This window comes from Thermobia domestica, chromosome 12 (assembly GCF_964235325.1).
Source record: "Thermobia domestica chromosome 12, izTheDome1.hap1.1, whole genome shotgun sequence".
NCBI lineage: Eukaryota > Metazoa > Arthropoda > Insecta > Zygentoma > Lepismatidae > Thermobia > Thermobia domestica.
Window position 1 is genome coordinate 44,275,964 of NC_137465.1, and position 22,049 is coordinate 44,298,012.

Consider the following 22,049-nt stretch of genomic DNA (forward strand, 5'->3'; position numbering starts at 1 on the left):
AGAACGGGACAGTTCAGAACCTTACTCGAATGTTGTCACACGAATTCTGTCTCTTGCGCATCCCTAAAACACTTTACATAGTTTAAATTTACAAACAATTCTTCATACATAAAGCCTTTTGAAAAGCGTTGATGTGAAGCCAAAATTCAAATAATTGTTGCCATACTTACAACACTTCTAAAGCTAAATGAGTAGGCCTATCATTTCAATGAAACTTTTCAGAGTGTCGCGGTGCATAGTTTTAGAAAAACTGCCTAAGCTGTTGTTACATTTAAGAAAATTTTACACTAATAAGAAAAATGTATAATAAATCTATATTTTTCTGTAGCATCTTGTGAAGGGTTAGATTAAAACACGGTAAGCTCCCCTTGTGTATACCATTGATGGACAATAATAATCAAAATATCCCCCTTTTAATCGGGAGTTAGTGTAATCTTTAATCAAAGCATCAATTTAGAATTGAAATATGTACGTCATAATGTTGCACGTATAGTCATATTACTGTACATATAAGATTGGTGAAGCCAGACCATTTGATATCTTTCAAAAAGATCCATCACGATATTATATTAACCGCACCAAGGTCATTAGTTACTTTATCGGATATTCGATTCCATTTATATACTGCAACAACGAAGCGAAACAACCAAGTGTAGGAAGGGAATGGTGAAGCTATAGCGAGACAGTGTAACAAATGAAGGTATGGTCGGGTATAGGACTGCAATGACCAAAATGGCAAAAGATGGACGAGGATTTGGGGGTTGGGAGGGTGAGAGAGAGGGTTGACAGATGATATGTGAATTCAAATCTTCAAATGTGTGACGGTGTATATATGTCTGTGTCACGCAAAGTGTGCGCGCGTGTGTGTGGGTGAATGAGAAGGGAGTGGGGGAGCAGAGACAGATGAAAACAGGATGGTCATACAAGTTCCCATTACTTGTCATTCGCTGACAGCACCGTTGCCATTTAGTAGAAAAGTGATGGCCCCACGCGTCAGAGGTATATTAGCCTATAACACCTAGACCCTCTGTCATTTCGCATTGCTCCCCATACTTCTTTTACTCCCTCATCCACTGTTTTTGAGAGTCAAAGTACCGGTGGTGATGGGGAGGGGGGAGAGAAGAGTCATACGAAACGACACTGGCTGGAGAATGAATATTTTGTACACTGAATGAGGGAGATACATAACGAAGCTTTTACAGAAAGTCTATAGTGACAAACATTCATTTGTCTTTTGTTGCAAATTGAGGATTCCAACCATCTTCGGGAAGTGCTTACTATCAGACACGCAAGTCCTTGCTCCTGTAATTTTTAGAAGTTCAAAATTTATGAAATTCTACGACGCGGGCTTTACTCTTCAACTTTCTAAACTTCTCTGCTGACTGCGAACTGGTTTTATTAGGATCACACTAATGGGCCTTAGTGTAGTTACACTAATATTAGTATGTATGTATGCACATTACTTTACACAATAACTCTTGAGCGAAAGTGAACTTTTGATTTATTATTTTTAAAGATAAATATTTATAGAACGATTATCTCCTCTGAGTTCGTTAATGGAATCAACCTGTCAACATCTTAACATGTAACTGATTTTAACGGTGGATATCCATATTCCGTTTAAAACCTATGGCCTTTCCTAGCTTGTATGCAACCTGCACAGTACTAAATAAATGTCAGTTGCCTATGATAAAAGGATATGGGATCGCATTATTCTTTTTAGTGTTTTATTTATAGTACAATTTATATTATTATTATTATCTAATATAGTGTACCGTAAGTCAAAAAAGTTAAATATTAAAGAAATAAAAATCAAAATAAATTGTATCAAGTCAATAACTAAAGGAACAGTGAATTCTTAAATCAAATTAAAAGAGTGAAATTAAACGAATGGTTGCAATCTCTTATTGTCACAATTGACAATATTTTATTAATGAAACAACTGACTTACAATGGTAGTATAGTGGAATTTTGTGTAACAATATAAATTAGTTAACTGTAAATATTTAAGAGTTTTGAGTTCATAATCAGACATAGTATGTTACCTTGACTGCATAACATATAACTATAAATTTACTCAATGCTAAGCCAATTATGACATAAATAAGCTGAGTAATTAAACATTCAGACTTCTTTGCCTATCACTTTCAGAGACCTCCTAATATCATGTCGCATGCAAAATAGACAGTTAAAGTTCTCTGTAGTCATACTTTACCTTATTGCATATTTCGCTTGCTTTTGACCAGACAATGGTCTCTCTTGCGGTATTTGTAATTTTGTATAGACCATTCCATTGCGATACTGGATGCAGGACCCACAATGCAGAATGCAGAATGAATTTTTAGTTGCAAACTTGGTCATTTTATATGGACTATTGTCCTTGCTTGCCGTAATTATTTTTCCTTTTTCCTTCGCCAAAAGCCAATATAAAAATTTACAAAATCTTAGGAAAGTCCTAATTACATTTCCTGACAAAATATTGTTGTTATCTAATGATGTAAAAATAAGTATTTTTGAACTTTAATTTACCTTGCGGTTTGCTTTCGTCTTTTTCGTGATTTTGTCCGAATCGTTAATTACTACTGACAAGCAGTGTTATTTGACTACAGGTGATTCTTGACTATTTTGCTTCTGCTTCCAACGATTTCTTGATTACAAATACTGTCTTTGTGATTTTTGAAAATAATGTTATGCACGTATCCAGTATTTAAGATATTACAAAAAACTTCGTTCCATTTTCACCTACCAAATTGCCATTACAATTTTTATGAATAAAAATGATATTTTTTTACAAATTCTTAGTTCATGGTTTCATTACATTACCCCACAAACTGGAAGAAAAATTCAAGAACAATACCTTTAGTGTATGTCATTCGTTTAAAAATTCTTAGTTCGTATAAACACTGAATAAACTGACAAACACTAAGCATTGGGAAAACACCTAGGTGATGAACATAATTTCCACTTGAATGATTGCGCTCTCACTTCGAACACTAGGAGGTGAAAAACGAGGTCTTCTAATTGTCCTCATCGTGGCCATCGATGAACAAAGAATGTCCCCAGTCACTCCACAAAAATCGAAGTGAAGACTGGATGTAATGGGAGATGATGTGGTCTGCAACTAGGCCTCTGTAAATTGAGCTGCTGAAAGTTGCGACTTAGAGTAGGCAACCTATGAAGGTTCCTGTAGATGGTCCTCGTCTTGATATGTAGGCGAGATCCTAGTGAAGGATGATGAACAGCTACGCATGTGGTGTGGCGTCTTGGCGTCACTTTATGCTGGGAGCTGCTAAGTAATGATGTCCTGGCCGAACCAAGGACCCTTGATGGTGGATGAAGAACAGCTTGGCGTCTCGGCGTCCGTCGTATGGACTGGAGGCGAGCTAAAGCTGCGGTGATTGGTTTTCCAAGTTCTGAATTGATCCCTGGACCTTTATATTAAAGAAATAAAAATCAAAATAAATTGTATCAAGTCAATAACTAAAGGAACAGTGAATTCTTAAATCAAATTAAAAGAGTGAAATTAAACGAATGGTTGCAATCTCTTATTGTCACAATTGACAATATTTTATTAATGAAACAACTGACTTACAATGGTAGTATAGTGGAATTTTGTGTAACAATATAAATTAGTTAACTGTAAATATTTAAGAGTTTTGAGTTCATAATCAGACATAGTATGTTACCTTGACTGCATAACATATAACTATAAATTTACTCAATGCTAAGCCAATTATGACATAAATAAGCTGAGTAATTAAACATTCAGACTTCTTTGCCTATCACTTTCAGAGACCTCCTAATATCATGTCGCATGCAAAATAGACAGTTAAAGTTCTCTGTAGTCATACTTTACCTTATTGCATATTTCGCTTGCTTTTGACCAGACAATGGTCTCTCTTGCGGTATTTGTAATTTCGTATAGACCATTCCATTGCGATACTGGATGCAGGACCCACAATGCAGAATGCAGAATGAATTTTTAGTTGCAAACTTGGTCATTTTATATGGACTATTGTCCTTGCTTGCCGTAATTATTTTTCCTTTTTCCTTCGCCAAAAGCCAATATAAAAATTTACAAAATCTTAGGAAAGTCCTAATTACATTTCCTGACAAAATATTGTTGTTATCTAATGATGTAAAAATAAGTATTTTTGAACTTTAATTTACCTTGCGGTTTGCTTTCGTCTTTTTCGTGATTTTGTCCGAATCGTTAATTACTACTGACAAGCAGTGTTATTTGACTACAGGTGATTCTTGACTATTTTGCTTCTGCTTCCAACGATTTCTTGATTACAAATACTGTCCTTGTGATTTTTGAAAATAATGTTATGCACGTATCCAGCATTTAAGATATTACAAAAAACTTCGTTTCATTTTCACCTACCAAATTGCCATTACAATTTTTATGAATAAAAATGATATTTTTTTTTACAAATTCTTAGTTCATGGTTTCATTACATTACCCCACAAACTGGAAGAAAAATTCCCGAACAATACCTTTAGTGTATGTCATTCGTTTAAAAATTCTTAGTTCGTATAAACACTGAATAAACTGACAAAAACCAAGCATTGTGAAAACACCTAGGTGATGAACATAATTTCCACTTGAATGATTGCGCTCTCACTTCGAACACTAGGAGGTGAAAAACGAGGTCTTCTAATTGTCCTCATCGTGGCCATCGATGAACAAAGAATGTCCCCAGTCACTCCACAAAAATCGAAGTGAAGACTGGATGTAATGGGAAATGATGTGGTCTGCAACTAGGCCTCTGTAAATTGAGCTGCTGAAAGTTGCGACTTAGAGTAGGCAACCTATGAAGGTTCCTGTAGATGGTCCTCGTCTTGATATGTAGGCGAGATCCTAGTGAAGGATGATGAACAGCTACGCATGTGGTGTGGCGTCTTGGCGTCACTTTATGCTGGGAGCTGCTAAGTAATGATGTCCTGGCCGAACCAAGGACCCTTGATGGTGGATGAAGAACAGCTTGGCGTCTCGGCGTCCGTCGTATGGACTGGAGGCGAGCTAAAGCTGCGGTGATTGGTTTTCCAAGTTCTGAATTGAACCCTGGACCTTTATATTAAAGAAATAAAAATCAAAATAAATTGTATCAAGTCAATAACTAAAGGAACAGTGAATTCTTAAATCAAATTAAAAGAGTGAAATTAAACGAATGGTTGCAATCTCTTATTGTCACAATTGACAATATTTTATTAATGAAACAACTGACTTACAGTGGTAGTATAGTGGAATTTTGTGTAACAATATAAATTAGTTAACTGTAAATATTTAAGAGTTTTGAGTTCATAATCAGACATAGTATGTTACCTTGACTGCATAACATATAACTATAAATTTACTCAATGCTAAGCCAATTATGACATAAATAAGCTGAGTAATTAAACATTCAGACTTCTTTGCCTATCACTTTCAGAGACCTCCTAATATCATGTCGCATGCAAAATAGACAGTTAAAGTTCTCTGTAGTCATACTTTACCTTATTGCATATTTCGCTTGCTTTTGACCAGACAATGGTCTCTCTTGCGGTATTTGTAATTTCGTATAGATCATTCCATTGCGATACTGGATGCAGGACCCACAATGCAGAATGCAGAATGAATTTTTAGTTGCAAACTTGGTCATTTTATATGGACTATTGTCCTTGCTTGCCGTAATTATTTTTCCTTTTTCCTTCGCCAAAAGCCAATATAAAAATTTACAAAATCTTAGGAAAGTCCTAATTACATTTCCTGACAAAATATTGTTGTTATCTAATGATGTAAAAATAAGTATTTTTGAACTTTAACTTACCTTGCGGTTTGCTTTCGTCTTTTTCGTGATTTTATCCGAATCGTTAATTACTACTGACAAGCAGTGTTATTTGACTACAGGTGATTCTTGACTATTTTGCTTCTGCTTCCAACGATTTCTTGATTACAAATACTGTCTTTGTGATTTTTGAAAATTATGTTATGCACGTATCCAGCATTTAAGATATTACAAAAAACTTCGTTCCATTTTCACCTACCAAATTGCCATTATAATTTTTATGAATAAAAATGATATTTTTTTTTACAAATTCTTAGTTCATGGTTTCATTACAATAGTAATATTTTAAGCTGGTTTACTACCTTTCTAAATGGAAACATACCCATTTAAAATGTTAGTAATGCTACGTTACGTACAACTCCTAAATTATCCTAACATTTTCCAGGCTTCCTTGTAGAAATTTGAGTCTACCTCGTCTCAAAAACATGTCGTGGAAGTGAGCTGTGGTCTCGGAAAATAAATCATTATCTCTTTCTATTGAAAAGGTTGTCTCGTCTCGTATCACAACACCATAATTCTGTCTCGTATCTCAATACGATAATTCTGTGTCGTCTTGTCTCGTCTCGTGGACAATTTTACTGTCGTTGCTATATGGTTAGTGTACGTGGTTTTCGAAGAAGGCTTTTAGGAGACTCGAAATCAATTCTCGCTGGAAGCTCATGTAGTCCGGAACCCACGTTAAACTGTAGGTTATTTTCTGTGGTCCGCCCAAGATGAGAATGAAATTGCACTTTTAAAAAAAATCAAACTTGTGCCTAAGTTTATTCAGTCATCAGAATTATTGTATTATTAATACTTACTTTCTTAATGCCGGCACTTACTTTATTATTATAGCTCTGTTCGGCCTTCCCAAAAGCTTTTTTTTCATTGGATTCCAACATTACTCTATAGTGAGAGGCTTGTGCGGGTTCATTAAAGAATGCACTCACTTTGTACATTTTCCATTTAAAAGTTTCAACTTGTGTCAGAATTTATTTGGGTTGTGTTCATGTCCAAAATAACTGCAATTTTTCTTATCCAAGCTCGTCGTTTATAAGCTGTTATGCACTATAGTTTTGTTTCATATGAAGATACAGATTGTGTACTTGTAGAGCGGCTGTCTCGGAGCGCAAGTATCGCTGTAAGCAGGACGTTCAATTGTGATAAATCGTGTATACTTAGAGATGTATCAATCTGGCCTTTTTAGAGGTGGAAGTTTTCTTCTCGTAAAGAAAATGATCTTTTGAAAAATGAACAGATATTTTCTTTTGTTTTCTTTTCTTTTTCTTTTTTTCTGTTTTCTTTTTGCTTTTGATTATTTTCTATTCAAGTATTAACTTTGATTTCCTGTAATGAACTTTTACAATTGTTCTCATCATTCACTACTTGTAGATCCTATTTTTAGTCCGGGCCCTTGATTAGTTTAAATTCTATTTTCAACAATTGGCAGCAGTTATGCAAACCAACATATCACTATTGTCAGTTTGGTTGCCTAACCTTATCAAGTGGCTGTAAGTAGGGCTGTTCCGATAATCGAGTAATCGATAACAATTCGATAAAATTTCAAAACCGTTTCATCGATAAAGAATTTTAATTTTATCGAATTATCGAACTTTCGAGACTCCCGAAATGTTCGAGACTCTCGAAATGATCGAGACTCTCGAAATGATCGAGACTCTCGAAATGATCGAGACTCCCGAAATGTTCGAGACTCTCGAAATGTTCGGGACTCCCGAAATGTTCGAGACTCCCGAAATGTTCGGGACTCTCGAAGTGTTCGAGGCACTCGAAATGTAAAAAACATTAGACAACTTCGAGACACTCGAACTCTTCGAGAGTCTCGAATTGTTTGAAAGCAGCAAATACAGAAATATATCAATATGATCGCATTTGTTGAGTCGCTTGAATATTTTGGAAAGTTCGGGGTTATTGGAGTGTTCGGAAGAAACAATGCATTCGAGGTTATCATAGTTGTATATAATATGTATTACATATATGCAGGGTGTTCATATTAAAACTTCTTCCCTTAGCAATGAAGTGAAGAAAAAGTTTTTTTTTTCCCACAGATCTGTATAAGGTTTAAGCAGTCTGTCAGAAGAGAGAAAGAGGAAGAGAAAACATGCATCACCTGAATGGAATTGGAATCCAAGACACCATTAGTCTACTAATAGTCACTTTGCCGACTGCGCCAATAACGGAGCAGGCAGAAAAATAATTTTGCATACGATTTCGAAGGTTTAATTTAAAGTTCTGTATAGAGACAGCTACTGATATAGGTAGAAGTAAGGAAATTCGATAAAACTGAACACTTATCAAACTTCCGTTTCGAAAATTTACTTTCCTTCGAGTATTTGAGATTGTCGTGAAACAAACCTTTAGAATTTTGGGTGCGAAGCCGTCCTGTCCGTCTGTTTGTATGTGGCATCCGACGATAACTTTCGAACGGATTGTCCGATTTTGATGGAACTAATTTTAAAATGCTCTCGTTTGCTTTCACCAGACACCTATTGTTTTGGTTGCCATACTACAAGGGTTTTTTTTTCGAATTGAAGTATTTGTTCTTACTTTGGGCGTAGGCGTGTGAAAGCTACGATAACTTTCGAATGAATTGTCCGATTCTAAAGAGGATTGGTCTAAATGCATATGTCAGGTATCTGTTGCTCTTGGTTACTTTACGATATTTGATTTTGTGCATAAGATGCCGTGCGGCTCTGGGCATTACCAACCTCAGATTCAATGCGTACCTGGGGGGGGGGATGCGGTCGATGCGTGGTGCCGACAACACCACATTCATCTACGACTGAGGGCACACTCCCTACATGCCCTCATGGCATGGTGCTATGCACAAGGGAGAACTTTACATATGACAGAACGAAGACTAAAGGAAAATGAAATGAAGTGAAATCTTCCAGTTTAATGACCTACTATTATGTCTGTTAAGCTAAGAGAGAAGTATGATTAAGGCAAGTGAATGATGATGGAATAATTGGTGGAATGGGAATGTGGAAGGAAACGGGAGTACGCCAAGAAAACCCACGGACACGATGTTGTCCACCACAAACTTACTTGGTCGGGGATCGTACCAGGGAGGGACAAAAGGAATGAAGGGGAAAGGAGAAAAACACACATTCTCTGACTTACATTTCAATGGCTCTGATTCAATTTCCATATCAAATTAAAATAACTTCCGATCACTTCTTAAGGAAAAATAGAAAACATTATTTCCTCAGGAGTTCTCTCCGCTGCTTCGTATATTGTTGCAAACAGACTTTCAAAGAAAGATGGTCGTGCAGTTACTTGCTTTGCAGTTGTTGAAAGAAATATTAGACCCTATCTCTCCTGTCGTGTCCTGCACACAATAGACTACTCACCACTGTTTCTTTCTTTTCCGAAACAAGAAGCCAATGTCTTTGAAATCGATTGCGATTACATTGCACTTCGGTTGTAATCAGATTTTTCTATGGGAAACAAGGTTATACTGCTAATTCAAGCTGAAACGGTGCTGGAAAGTGTGTTTAAGTTACTGTAGTGAAAATGTCAACGAAAAGGTCATGTGGGATATTCGGATCATTCTGAAACTTGGATATTTGGATAGGGCACATACTAGTTCCTAAATAAAATCTTGACCGGACTACGGTAGATCCTATAGTATTGGAGCTATGGACCTATAAAGTTCATTTATTCAGGTTTTTGGCATCCTATAACTCCAAAAGGAAGCATTTGTGCACCCAGGTCGGTCTATACTTTTTGTTTTATCTTGGTCTCAGGATAGGGTTGCCATATTTTGAAATTAGAAAAGCGGGGGATTCTAAACCGTAAGTACTGATGTGAATTTGTGTATTAGAAATACTGACGATCCTTCTGACCATTTTTTTTTAGTGATTTCGACACTTCCAATGTACTTTTCTAACAAAACTAAAGTAAAGAAAATTTAGTTTTTGCCTTTAATGTTTTATTAAGTTCAACAAATGTGAGTCTCGAATTGTAAAGTAAGTATTAAATAAGTATTACAGTAAAATATCTCTAATAAGGATTCTGTAAGACAAGTTTTCCAAAAAACAAAAAACAAAACAAAACAAAACAAAAAAAAAAAAGCAAGCGATATATGGCAGATGTTGTTTATACGGTTTTCTCTCTAAGGAATACAAAATAATTTCTAAACTTTTATCGTAAGAAAGCTAAAACATACTTAAGAGTCTTGGTCCATCTCTTATAAAATTTCTTATCATTTTCAAAGATTTCTACTTGAAGTCATACTAACATACGAAAATACCACAGTTTCACAATATATGAAATACAGTATAAACATTTTAAAATAAAAAAATACTAATAATGAATCTAATCTAAACAATATGCTAACGATCTGTAGGTTCAATTTGCAATCATTTCTGAATATATAAAGACTAGTTGAACACAAGGGCGCATTCAAGGGGGGCTAAGGGGCTATAGCCCCCTCCCCTTGACGCTCAGGTTTACACTGGATAAAATGGGCTTCAATTCTGCTTTACACTGGATAAAACGGCAGGTAACAACTAACAACATAGACGTGTTCATTTGAACTGGACAGAATGTTATCAAAGAAATACGCACCCATGAGATCATACATTAGTATTCATGGGTTGAACCAAAATGTGTATGATTATGCCAAATTTTTTTACATTTTTCATTCCCTTTAACTTCCTTTAAAAAATCTCGATGGCATAAAATCTTATCATAAAATTCTACGCATGATACGTCTTTCATATTGTACAAAACCCGTAGTAATAATTTGACAGTTTTTGCGTTCATCTTGTTTCTATCATCTGTCCATTCGCGATTGAGATTGACACAGAAATGTAGCGGTTTACGTTCAATATAACAACACTTTATCAACAAAGTTGTCTTAGATATTTCTCCAATCCAAAAAAGCGGGTGGTTTTTCGTGATTAAGAGATGATTAAGCGGGGGACGAATATAAGACCTGAAAATCTGGTGGTATCCGCTAAAATTAGGTAATGTGGCAACCCAAACGTTGGCGGTGATGTTTTGAAACACTCTATATAAAATAATGCACCACGTTATTCTAAATTGATGCAAAACTCTTACGTTTTTAAAACCTACATTATTCGTCCAGGAAGCAATATGCCTCCACCAAACGACGCTTCTGGATCCGCTAGTGTGTGGATTCATTATAATGTACAAACCAACTGTATAGAACATATGCTACACTGTATATTCACTGTCGAGGAAATAGATTTATTTCCGTTTTTCACCTTCATTAAACTTAGTGATGATTTCAAGGTTTCCCCCGCGTAGTCTTATCATACGTCCTAGATTCAAGCCCGATCCGGAAAATTGTCTGGGATTAACTAATGCCCGAAATTTTAGGGAAAATGGAAGACTTGGAAATTTCGCTGTGTTTGGTCAAGTGCTTGGCTTGCAATTCTGTCTTGTGCTGATATTTATGAAAAAATCAATAACGATAAGATGTTCTTCGAAAGAATACTTTACTCAGGAAAATAATTAAGACAATAATATAAAAAATATATTTTAAGTATAGAAAATGAGCATAAGCATTTTAGGAAGTTAAGATTAGACTTTTCTTAACTTCTCAATAAACACACACATCATTCTTAAAAATATCCAGAAATTATGGTAATCCTACCCCGGGAGATTTTGAATACACGGAGGGTGAAAGTAGCAAAAATACTGGTAAACCACGGTGAACATGATCAGAGATATGTTTGTGGGGAAATATTCCTCCTGAACAACCCCTGAAATCACCACTGATTTGACTAACATTTATTTTACTGAAAGGCTAAAGGGGGAGTTTGCGCCCAAAGCATCATTATATCTGATTGCGGCAATGTGTGAACTAATGGCCATTAAGAGAAAGCAAACATGACAGAATATAACACATTTGGCTTAAAAATAAAATTTTGCTATAACATTTTAGCAACACCGTGCGTGATTAATATGGTTGAGGTGTTGGGTGTATACTATATCATATGAAGAGCAAATTACCTTATTTGTACGCTTAAGACTGTATCTCTGGCAACACTAATACGCTAGCTGTTAGCAACTAACAAACAAGAGATAAAATTCAGGAAAAAAATGAACGCTTTCTGTGTGTGTGGGGGGGGGGACGAAAAAGCAATCTCTTTCTGCACGCTTTCCTTTCTCCTGACAAATACAATTTTGCAATAACTTATCAGATGAAAAATGTTGTTTGACTAGTTTGGCTGCAAGAAGGAATCATTGGAGAGGTGAAGGAACCGAACTGTCCATCACTACTTTTGACAATATCCGAAACTTCAATAATACTCGAAATTTCGATAATACCCGAAACTTCGATAATACTCGAAATGTCGATAATACTCGAAACTTCGATAATACTCGAAATGTCGATAATACCTGAAACTTCGATAATACTCGAAATTTCGATAATACCCGAAACTTCGATAATACTCAAAATTCCGATAATACCCGAAACTTCGATAATACTCGAAATTTCGATAATACCCGAAACTTCGATAATACTCGAAATGTCGATAATACCCGAAACTTCGATAATACTCAAAATTTCGATAATACCCGAAACTTCGATAATACTCGAAATTTCGATAATACCCGAAACTTCGATAATACTCGAAATTTCGATAATACCCGAAACTTCGATAATACTCGAAATTTCGATAATACCCGAAACTTCGATAATTTCAAATACTCGAAAGGTTTCGAGTAACCGATGACAACTCGATAAATTTTCAGTCCGAAGTTCGATAGGTTCTCAGCCTTATCGAACACCCCTAGCTGTAAGCTGAACTCGCTGTCATGTTCTTTTTATGGTGCCTTAACTCAAACTGGAAGACAAGAAAAACGTATCATAAACTAAGAAACATATACTAAACCAATTTAACTTAAGAGTAGTAAAACGGTGTTATTCACAGAAGTAGCTTTTGACCTATTTTGACTGTATTATTGCCAGAACTTGTCCTGTCATGTCAATATGTTTGAAACTGGAAATTTTGGTGTTGCTTTCTTAACCGCAGCTCCTCCCCTCTCTACTACCTCAATACATGCTATGTATATTAATAGATAGATATACCAGTGGCGGATTTAGAAGGTAAAAACTGGGGTACAGCAAGAAGCCAGAGTATGATAATTATATCATAAGTTTATTATAAATTTTCAAAAATTTTATAAATAATAGCTTAAATTATTTTTGTCACTCAAAAAGCTAGGGGACCTAGGCCCCCAGTTCCGGACCAGATCCACAATAGACATATACTTGTTCCGCATATTCTTCCACATAAAATGATTTTATAGCTTTAAAATGTTCTTAACTGAAGCTTTAACACTATTATACATGTTCTAAAACATTTTTGTCGTTGTATATCACTCGAATATTTCTGCAAAGAATTCGTTGAAACTGGAAAGCCCAGTCCTCCCACTGATTTGCTTTTTTTTATATATATATATTTCCTATCGAGTTGACCAATTTTCTTTTTTTCTTTCTTTTTTTTTTTTTTTTTTTTTTTTTTTTTCAGAATGTAATAATAAATATTTTTCGTGTTACAATCAAAGTGTAAAAGTAGAAGGCACCGTTTTGTCTTTGTTAACATCGAAATGCTCCAGAAAAAATCCCAAAATCTCCAGGCCAAAAAAAAAAAAAAAAAAAAAAAGCCGTGGAGAAACTTTTATTTCTTCAAAAAACCATTTGCTTTTATTCCGAGTACTTGCATCTCTATACTGGTACTGTGTGTATTAAAAGTTCGGGAACAACGAAATAATTGAAAGAGAAGAAATAAGTGGTTTTCAATCTAGAAATGGTGAAAAATTTTCCAATCACACCAGCAGTTTGGGAATCAACACTGGTAAGGTACCCTATGTTAAATGAAAAGGCATGTTTGCCAGTTCAGCAGACTGTTACCTTTGGTTGTTAGTGTGGTGAAGACAGAAGGGGTCTACTTTGGGCTAACCCCTCTCAAACTCACGCTCACAGCATCATTTCGACCTCACGCTTACTCGACCTAACATTCACATCTTTTCGACCTCACACTCACATTTTCGACATCACGCCCACTCAACATCACGCTTACATCATTTCGACATCATGCTCACTCGACTTCACGCTCATAGCATCATCTCCACATCACGCTCACTCGACCTCACGATCACAGCATCCTTCCGACATCGCGCTCACTTAACTTCATGCTCTCTTCGTGAGGAGATGTCGAGTGAGTGTGATATCCGAACTCACGAGCGCCGACCTCATGAGTTCGGACACTTTGCTGACAACACAGATTTGAATTTGAAAACCTAATTGCATCATAATTGGATAAACATAATTGGATATGGTTGAGGTCGATAATATTTCAATGGAAGTGTGGCAATTTTATAAATATCGTTCCTTTGAATGTTATACCATTATACAACTCGAAGAAAACTATAAGCCCATGTACAGTATATGGGCTTACGAAGATATAGACATTCTCACATTAAATGGCTCTTAGAATTTGTAATGATGTTTCTTTGTTACGCAACAACAAAACTTTTCATAAGATTCGTATTACTACTATGTAGACTAGTCATAAGTGATCCTTCTAGTGGTCTTTCATAGCACTATTTTGGTGAACGTTGACAATTTCCTATCAACGTTTACAGTAGCATAGCTTCCTGCCATCTATCCTTGTACATGAGCGGCTCGGAGGAAAACAATGGTAAGCGCCACTTCAGGCAAAATTCGGGTAAATTTAAGGTAAAATTGAATTATTCGATAAAATGGGTTGTGATCGAACCACAGAACAGTGCGTACTTTGTTTTATTTCGAAAATGCACTTGTAGATGGCAAGAGAAGCTTGTTCGGTGTGTCATTACATTGACTTGCATGGAAGCAGGGGTGGATCCAGGGGAAAGGCGATCGGGGCAATCGCTCACCCACCCCCCAGAAGAGGAAACTTTCTTATTTTATATACAAATAACACCAATCCCAGAGTTTGGAGCTCTTAAAAGTAGCTCTAAGTAGCAGTATTACACCCCGCCCGTCCCAAAAGTCTGTCCTGGATCTACCCCTGTATGGGAGTGTTAAACTTTGTTTTCCGGTTCGACACGAAAGTTAGAAAATGCCACTTGTGCTTTTCTGCAAATTATTCATGTGTCTGCATGCAAGCCACAGTAATAAATTCGGCAACTCTGATATGTTCATCAAACAAGTTACTTTGCGCTGTTGTTTGATGAATACTGATAACGTCATTAAAACAAGTTTATTCTGTTGTCGAAGATGAGCAGATACTGTCTACGAGTAAAAAGCAAATTTAACAATGTTATCGTTTAACAAAAACAAAGAAGAAAAGGTCCAAAGGTGAGATGTACGAGGCAGGTCTGAAAAGTAAAGTTACAACGGCTAGTATTTGTTTTAAAAGAAATGTGTATTTGACAGAAATATCTACCACAACGTATTTAATGATGAAAAATTAGTTTTCGACGTAACTTCTGCCATTGTCCAAACACTTTTTTAAGTCAGGGTACTAGCTTCTGTACCTCACAAGCATAGAATTATAGCACCTGCTTCTAGAACCACATTTCAACTTCATTCTTGATCTCATCATCGTCATGGAAATATTGTCCATCAAGATTTTTCTTCAAGTGTTACGAAAAATGACAACAAGTACTTTGTGGATATTATCTGGACACTTACCTTGTGCTTAGAGAAAACATATGACGAAGCGCTCTTCACATTCGGTAGGAATCTGAATTTGCACAGTCATTGTAAAAACACGTGTCACTCGCACTAGGCTCCACGTAACAACGAGAAACAGTCGGATGAAGGAAGTGGAAGGCTGACAGTGAAAACCAACTTACACACAAAATTCTTACTTGTTTGATGATGTAATCTTACTTTGTGGAGAACTTCGTATATCAATCCATATCTGATTGAGCGGAACAAAATGATGTAGGTGAGCCTAAGTCCTAATGCGTAGTTTTTGAAAAAATCAAGAAAGAACCATTTTTGTAAACCTAAAATTTGATGCAGTACGATAAACACTCTACCTCTCCAGATGAAACTGATATTAAATACTTCTTTATCACGTTTCGATTTAAGACAGTAAGCAAGACGACCAGGCCGGTAGCCAGCCCAAAAATGTAGGGGGGGTCTGCTGAAGTTAGGGGGGCCCGATCCAATCATTTATAGTTCATCACCATATTATAGTGCATTTGCAAGCCTACCGTGAAAATTTTAGGGGACAGCGAAAATTTTTTGGGGGGCGGCCCCCTAGACCCCCCTGGATACGGGCCTGAAGACGACATACACTATATGGTTAAAGTTTAAAACGACAAATAACTCGTTTACTTCATTTTTTATTGAATTATAATATTGTCCAGTGGTTAGAGCATTGGACTTACATCCGTGTGGTCCCGGGTTGGATTCCCGGCCAGTGCTTCCCAGTTTGCATCGTCCACCCAGTGTCGTAAGACAAACTGAGAACTTAACGTTAATAAAAGACATGACAGCCACTAGGTGTAGAGAGCTCGTTATACGCCTGTTACAGACAGGGCAACACAACGCACTCACGTGTTAGTCGCTAGGCTTGGCGTAGTTCAGTACATCGCTAACAGATGGCGTTGGAGCGGCTCGGGCCCACAAAAGGCCGTTATGCTAAGTGGATTGGTAGCTTGTATCACAAGTGAATTCCAAATGAATTGTAAGCTCACTTGTAGAACTTTTCTATCCTAGCTTGCTGTAAACTTGAGCTTGTAAGTGAAAGTGATGTAAGGCAAATAAAAGTAGAACTGAAAGTTGTGACAAGCATAAATACTTTATTTTGGGTAATGTGATGAACCGTGTGCTGTGTAATTTCATTCTAATTAGCAATATCCGTCGTGGTTTCATTGATGATTTCTTTTAAAAATATAAATACCTAGGTACATAAAAGCAGAGATGAAAAATTAAGCCTACTTGGTACTTCAGGGAAAATTCCTTCCTTATAGAGGAGCAGTGTAGACTCAAATCTAGCGTGGCTGACTCTTACCAGTTAACTGTGTACTGAATGTCTATTACAGGGTGTTTCAAACCGACAACGTTTGGGAGGTAATTCCTGACGCCAAGGTAATTAAGATTAAAAGTATAGACGAACCTGGGTGCACAAATGCTTTCTATAGGTTGCCGAAAATATGAAAAAAGAAAGTTTTAAAGATCCATAGCTCCAAAACTATGGGATCTACCGTAGTCGGGTCAAGACTTCACTTAGGAACTAATATTATGTGCGCTATCCAAAAATATATTTTCCAGGATCCTAAGATACTCACATAGCAATTTGTATGGAAGGAATTTGGCTACGACATATAATTTAAACTACTCACCTCTATAAAAATTGTTCCGGAAGTACCGCAGGATTGTGAAACATGGATATTTGGATAGAGCACATACTAGTCTTGACTCGACTACGGTAGGTCCCATCGTTTTGGACCTATGGACCTTTAAATTTCATTTTTTCATGTTTTTGGCAGGATATAATTCCGAAAGAAAACCTTTATGCGCCCAGATTAGTCTATACTTTTTGTCTTATCTTAGCGTCAGGAATCACCTTCCAAAAGTTGTCGATGTTCTTTTGAAACACCCAGTAGACTATATACTGGTCTAGGTAAAAGAAGGTGATTTATTATTTTTCTCCCTAGATCCTGACAGATAGATGCTGAATGAATGAATGAAAGTTTTAGTTTAATGTCCCGCAATTATGCCTTTAACCCTTTCACTGTGGAAGGCGACGGAAAAAATTTTCCCTAACCTGCGAATGTCGATTATAATCGACGTGTTAAAATTTGTCTGTATCTTGGGTTTGTCGATTGTAGTCGCCAAATGTTTTCTGTGTGATTTCTATTGTTTATCGAAAACAATAGAACACAAACAAAAATGAATGGTACAACTTTGGCGACTACTCTCGACAAAGCCAAGATACGGACAAACAAAGTTTAACACGTCGACTATCATCGACATTCGCATGTTAAGGAAATTTGGTTCTGTCGACAAAAGTCGACTTCCTCTGTGAAAGGGTTAACCTAAAGGAGACGGATGCTTATTGCTTAATGAAATTGAATGTTGTTAAATAATAATTTGTGGAATGAGAATGTGGGAGGAAATAGAAGAATCCGATAAAACCTACGAACACGATATAGTTAATCACAAACTCACCTGGGCTGGGATCGAACTAGGGACCCGTCGTATTGGAAAACGTGGCCTCGTAGATATGTGTTCTTGCTTGGTTACATAATTAGATAAAACCTTCAACAAGCTAATGCCTCCTACTTTTTCAAGGGAAGAGGGACAACAAACAAGAAGTTAAACACTTCGGTTCTAGTCAGATATTCTCTTATTCCTTATATCCTTATACCAAATAAAGTCCTCGAATCGTGTGTGTTAGCTGTAAACGACAAGGACACGTTACCATTAAGTGCTCGGAAAAAAGAATAGAAAGAAAAAGTGAAAGAAAAAACTCGAAGTTGATAATATACGCATAATATAAAGGGCTAGTAGGGAAAAAAATCTGCACAGGTCCATGATTAAAGAAAAAAAATTGTCAGTCCCCCTTTGTGGCTATTTTGTCGCCTTAGGATCTTTTCCATTTACAACCATCTCTTTGAATATGAATATAATCTACAAGTGAATATAACATTTAGAAAAAAATGAGGTAACTATGAAAGCAACCACACTGAGTGCAAATAGGGAAGAGGTACCGGTATGTGAAAGGTTCGATTTTAATTAGTGTTGAAATGCTAGAGGTAGGATGGAGAAAGAAAGAAAGAAAGAAAGAAAAAAAGACGATTTCATATAGTACATGTAATTAAGTGGTGTGCGCATTTTGGGACTATATTAGCAGAATGGCAATGTATAAAGATAATATGAAAAAAAGAAAAAAGTCCTTTGATGATTCTACGTATAGATTTTTTTTTACCGTGTGGAAAGAAAAAAAAAGAGGTGTACCCCAAGGCAGTGTGCTTTCACCGCTTCATTATGAGCTGAAGTAAATTAAGAAACGGAGACAGAAAAGGATTATACAAATTTTATTTGTAACTAGTTGAGGTTAGTTAATATGTGTATATTCGTTAAATTCAATATGTGAATAGTGAAATAATGAGAAAATATGTTTTTGTCCATATATTCTAACCAATGGCCAGGTTTTTCGTATTTTTTTTCCCTTTTTTTGTAATGTCTATGAATATCTTTTAGCCATTATATCTCTCTTTTATTCACAAAACTATTGACTTGGCATATAAAATAGAATTTGAATTCACAAAATGTTGTTATTTTCGTGTGTGTGTATATATAGTACTATGCTATTTAATTAAACAGATAACTAACAGCGATTTGTTTGTTCACCAAAAGCAGTGATATGGTTTAAAATTACTCATGCTAACATGTAAGTTATAAGGAAATAAAGTTGAACATATATACGTATTAATGAACATATCTTTTCAGGAACTTATTATGTGTATAATGAAGCACACACACACATTATATATATTTCAATAACATTAAATCTTTCATACTCAGTACCTATTCACTGAAAAATGAACTATATATATATATATATATATATATATATATATATATATATATATATATATATCTATATATATATATATGTATGTATATATATATTTGTTAATTTTCTTTTGTACACAATGACATGTAGTCTGGAAGCCAGGCTTGTGAGTTTGAACATTCAGAATACTATGGTTCTTCAATCTGAGTAGTTCTTTCTTTCCTTTTTCTTTCCTATTCTGGTGTGAATGTCTTTCACTTTTTTTTTTTCATTCAAGGATCTGGTGTTCCCTTTGGATTATCGTATTGTAGATTTTAAGACGATAATATTGTACTCTTGGTTCGTTTAGTAAATTTGTTGTATATCATTTTACAGCAACTTTTAAGTTTTATTATTAAGCCCGAACTTTATATGCCTCGTCTCCTGGACTACTTCCTAGCGCATGTGACTTACGTGCGCGGGATTCCGGTTCAATTTCCGATGGTAGAGCCTTGAAATTTGAAGGCATTAAAACTGTTACGTCCATGTTTCGTATAGCTTTGATGCTGAAAAAGATACTAAATTACAACCAACCAACCAAATCGAACTTTATATTCTTGATGAATAAATTAAAATTTAACAATTGTATCCATATCCTGTCACCATAATTTTTCTTCTTCTTCTTCTTCTTCTTCTTCTTCTTCATACTATTACATGTTGCGTATTTCGTCATTCGAAGCAAAAGTACTAGTTTATATATTAAAATACTAGGTTTATATGTTTGTGGTCAAGAAACGTTTATATGTTTATGGACGTTTATATGTTTATAGCCATTTCTTTTTACAGTAATATCTTGGAAATCACTAGCTATAGAAAGATGCCCTTTTCACTGATTGATTGCAAATTTTATGTAGATTGTTGAGTTCTAATTGATTATTTTTAAAAAAAAGCCTTAATTTCTTTTTTTTTCTTTTTTTTTTTCTTTTTTTAGAGGTACTGGAATTATTGAAATTTTAAGTAATGCATCATATCGTACGAGTTATACATTCCAACACCACACATTCGTATATGGGTTAGTATATCTTCTGCGGTGTTTGTGTTATGTCCGAATGATAATGAAAAACGAAGGATAATCGTTTCTCCAGTCCAAGATGAACCTTTATTGTTTGGAGTGTTTTGCCCAATAAACACCATATATCACTGATATTATAATTAATTACGTGTGTAATGTGTTTGTTTGTTATTATTACATATTACATGCAAGGAGAAAGAAAACACTGATCATACATGAATTAGCAACTCCAACAGGAAATAGGCTCAAATCTTGCAAACAGTGCGGGATATTGAAAAAAAAATAATCGAAAAATCTCCACTTTATGATACCCTTGTCAATTTTTGTCAAGACGTCCTTCACTTGTGTCTGTAAAGTATCATATACAGATGTTGTGAGGAATGACAAGGAGATTCATGCTCATATGTGAATGATGCGCTTTGTAGAGAGTTAGCTAGTTACTATTATAATTTGTTCATCTTGTATATATTTTAATATTGAATTTTATGTTTCTCACAGAGCATGGCAAAAGATTGATTGAAATATTTGCTATATATATATATAAAATAGACAATTTAACTTGCTTCGTGATCCTCAGTTTACCATGTGCCTAACCGTAAGTGGGGTTCGGTTGATTTTTGATGGGAAGGGCGAGGGTAGATACGCTATTCCAGTTAATGAAATTGGAAGCAGGAGGAGAGGAAGTCAGGGCAAAGATCTGAATTATGTTGCTAATCCCGTTCATTAGCATCAAAAACTATTATTCACCTGTTATCACGATGTAACATACATACACCCACAGTTGTCTCCCTAATTCTGCATAGCAGTTTCTGTGATAAGAATGCAAATTCCAGATACATTCCCTTCTTCCATGTTGGTGTACTCCGGATGGAATTTATCCTATATGGAATGATTCAATAATATTGTCTCGAAGTTGTAATGTATGCCTATGTTTTCATAGAAAAAAAGAAGAAAACAGCTCTTGTTTATTGCTAAATCTCACGTTCTACCTAGTTTGTGCAAACATTTTGCAATATGCTAGTCTATAAAAGTGGTATGTTGCAAATTTTAATTCTTTTTTACAATTACTGGCTGTATTATATAGTATAACACGACACTATTTTATCTAAATGAGCATCAAAAAGCTCCCGTGTAGCTGAACGGTTAGCGTGAAGTGGGATATACCCCGTTCGATTCTTCCTGGATGAAATACACGTGCTTCGGATTCTGCATTCAAGTGTAGATCCATGTCTCATACAGCCTCAGAACTGAAAAGATAGGGACACACGTGAGGGCCATGAAGGAAAGTGTAACACTGTTTTTTTATATGAGGGAAGAGCTGAGAAAAAAATAGCTAAAGCACTTAAATCAGCACTTCAAACTTTTATTAAAAATTGTGTATTTTATACGAAAAGAAGATATTTTAATTCGAGAGATATTGAAGATCGGAATCATTCAATACATTAAAAAAATAATATTTATTTTGTTGGGATCCTCCAATTTAAGTCTGTTATATTGTCACCCTACATTCGTGAAATAAACCTGAAATCAACTCTGCCTTCTATAATATCTGTATTGTGTTCCTTTAAAGCAACATTCAATTCAGAAATCATCTTGATATTTTAAAAATCACGTTGGTGGTGGGTTCTTTCGAAGTCGATTTGTGGTGTAACATTCAACCACATT

General features: G+C 35.5%; 1 protein-coding gene across 7 annotated transcripts in view; it reads right to left on the reverse strand.

Moving 5' to 3' along the window:
• Positions 1-1,804: 1,804 nt before the first annotated feature.
• LOC145666441 (uncharacterized) overlaps positions 1,805-22,049 on the reverse strand; it is a 297,500-nt gene continuing 277,255 nt past the window's right edge. For 5 of the 7 annotated variants that reach the window (XM_081733671.1, XM_081733670.1, XM_081733668.1 and 2 more), the window contains exon 3: positions 1,805-3,431. In XM_081733671.1, coding sequence (XP_081589797.1) covers positions 3,064-3,431 — 368 coding nt within the window. In that variant the 3' untranslated portion in view covers positions 1,805-3,063. Of the gene's footprint in view, positions 5,075-22,049 lie in introns of all 7 variants that reach the window. The other 2 variants (XR_014127747.1, XR_014127745.1) reach the window with 2 other exon arrangements.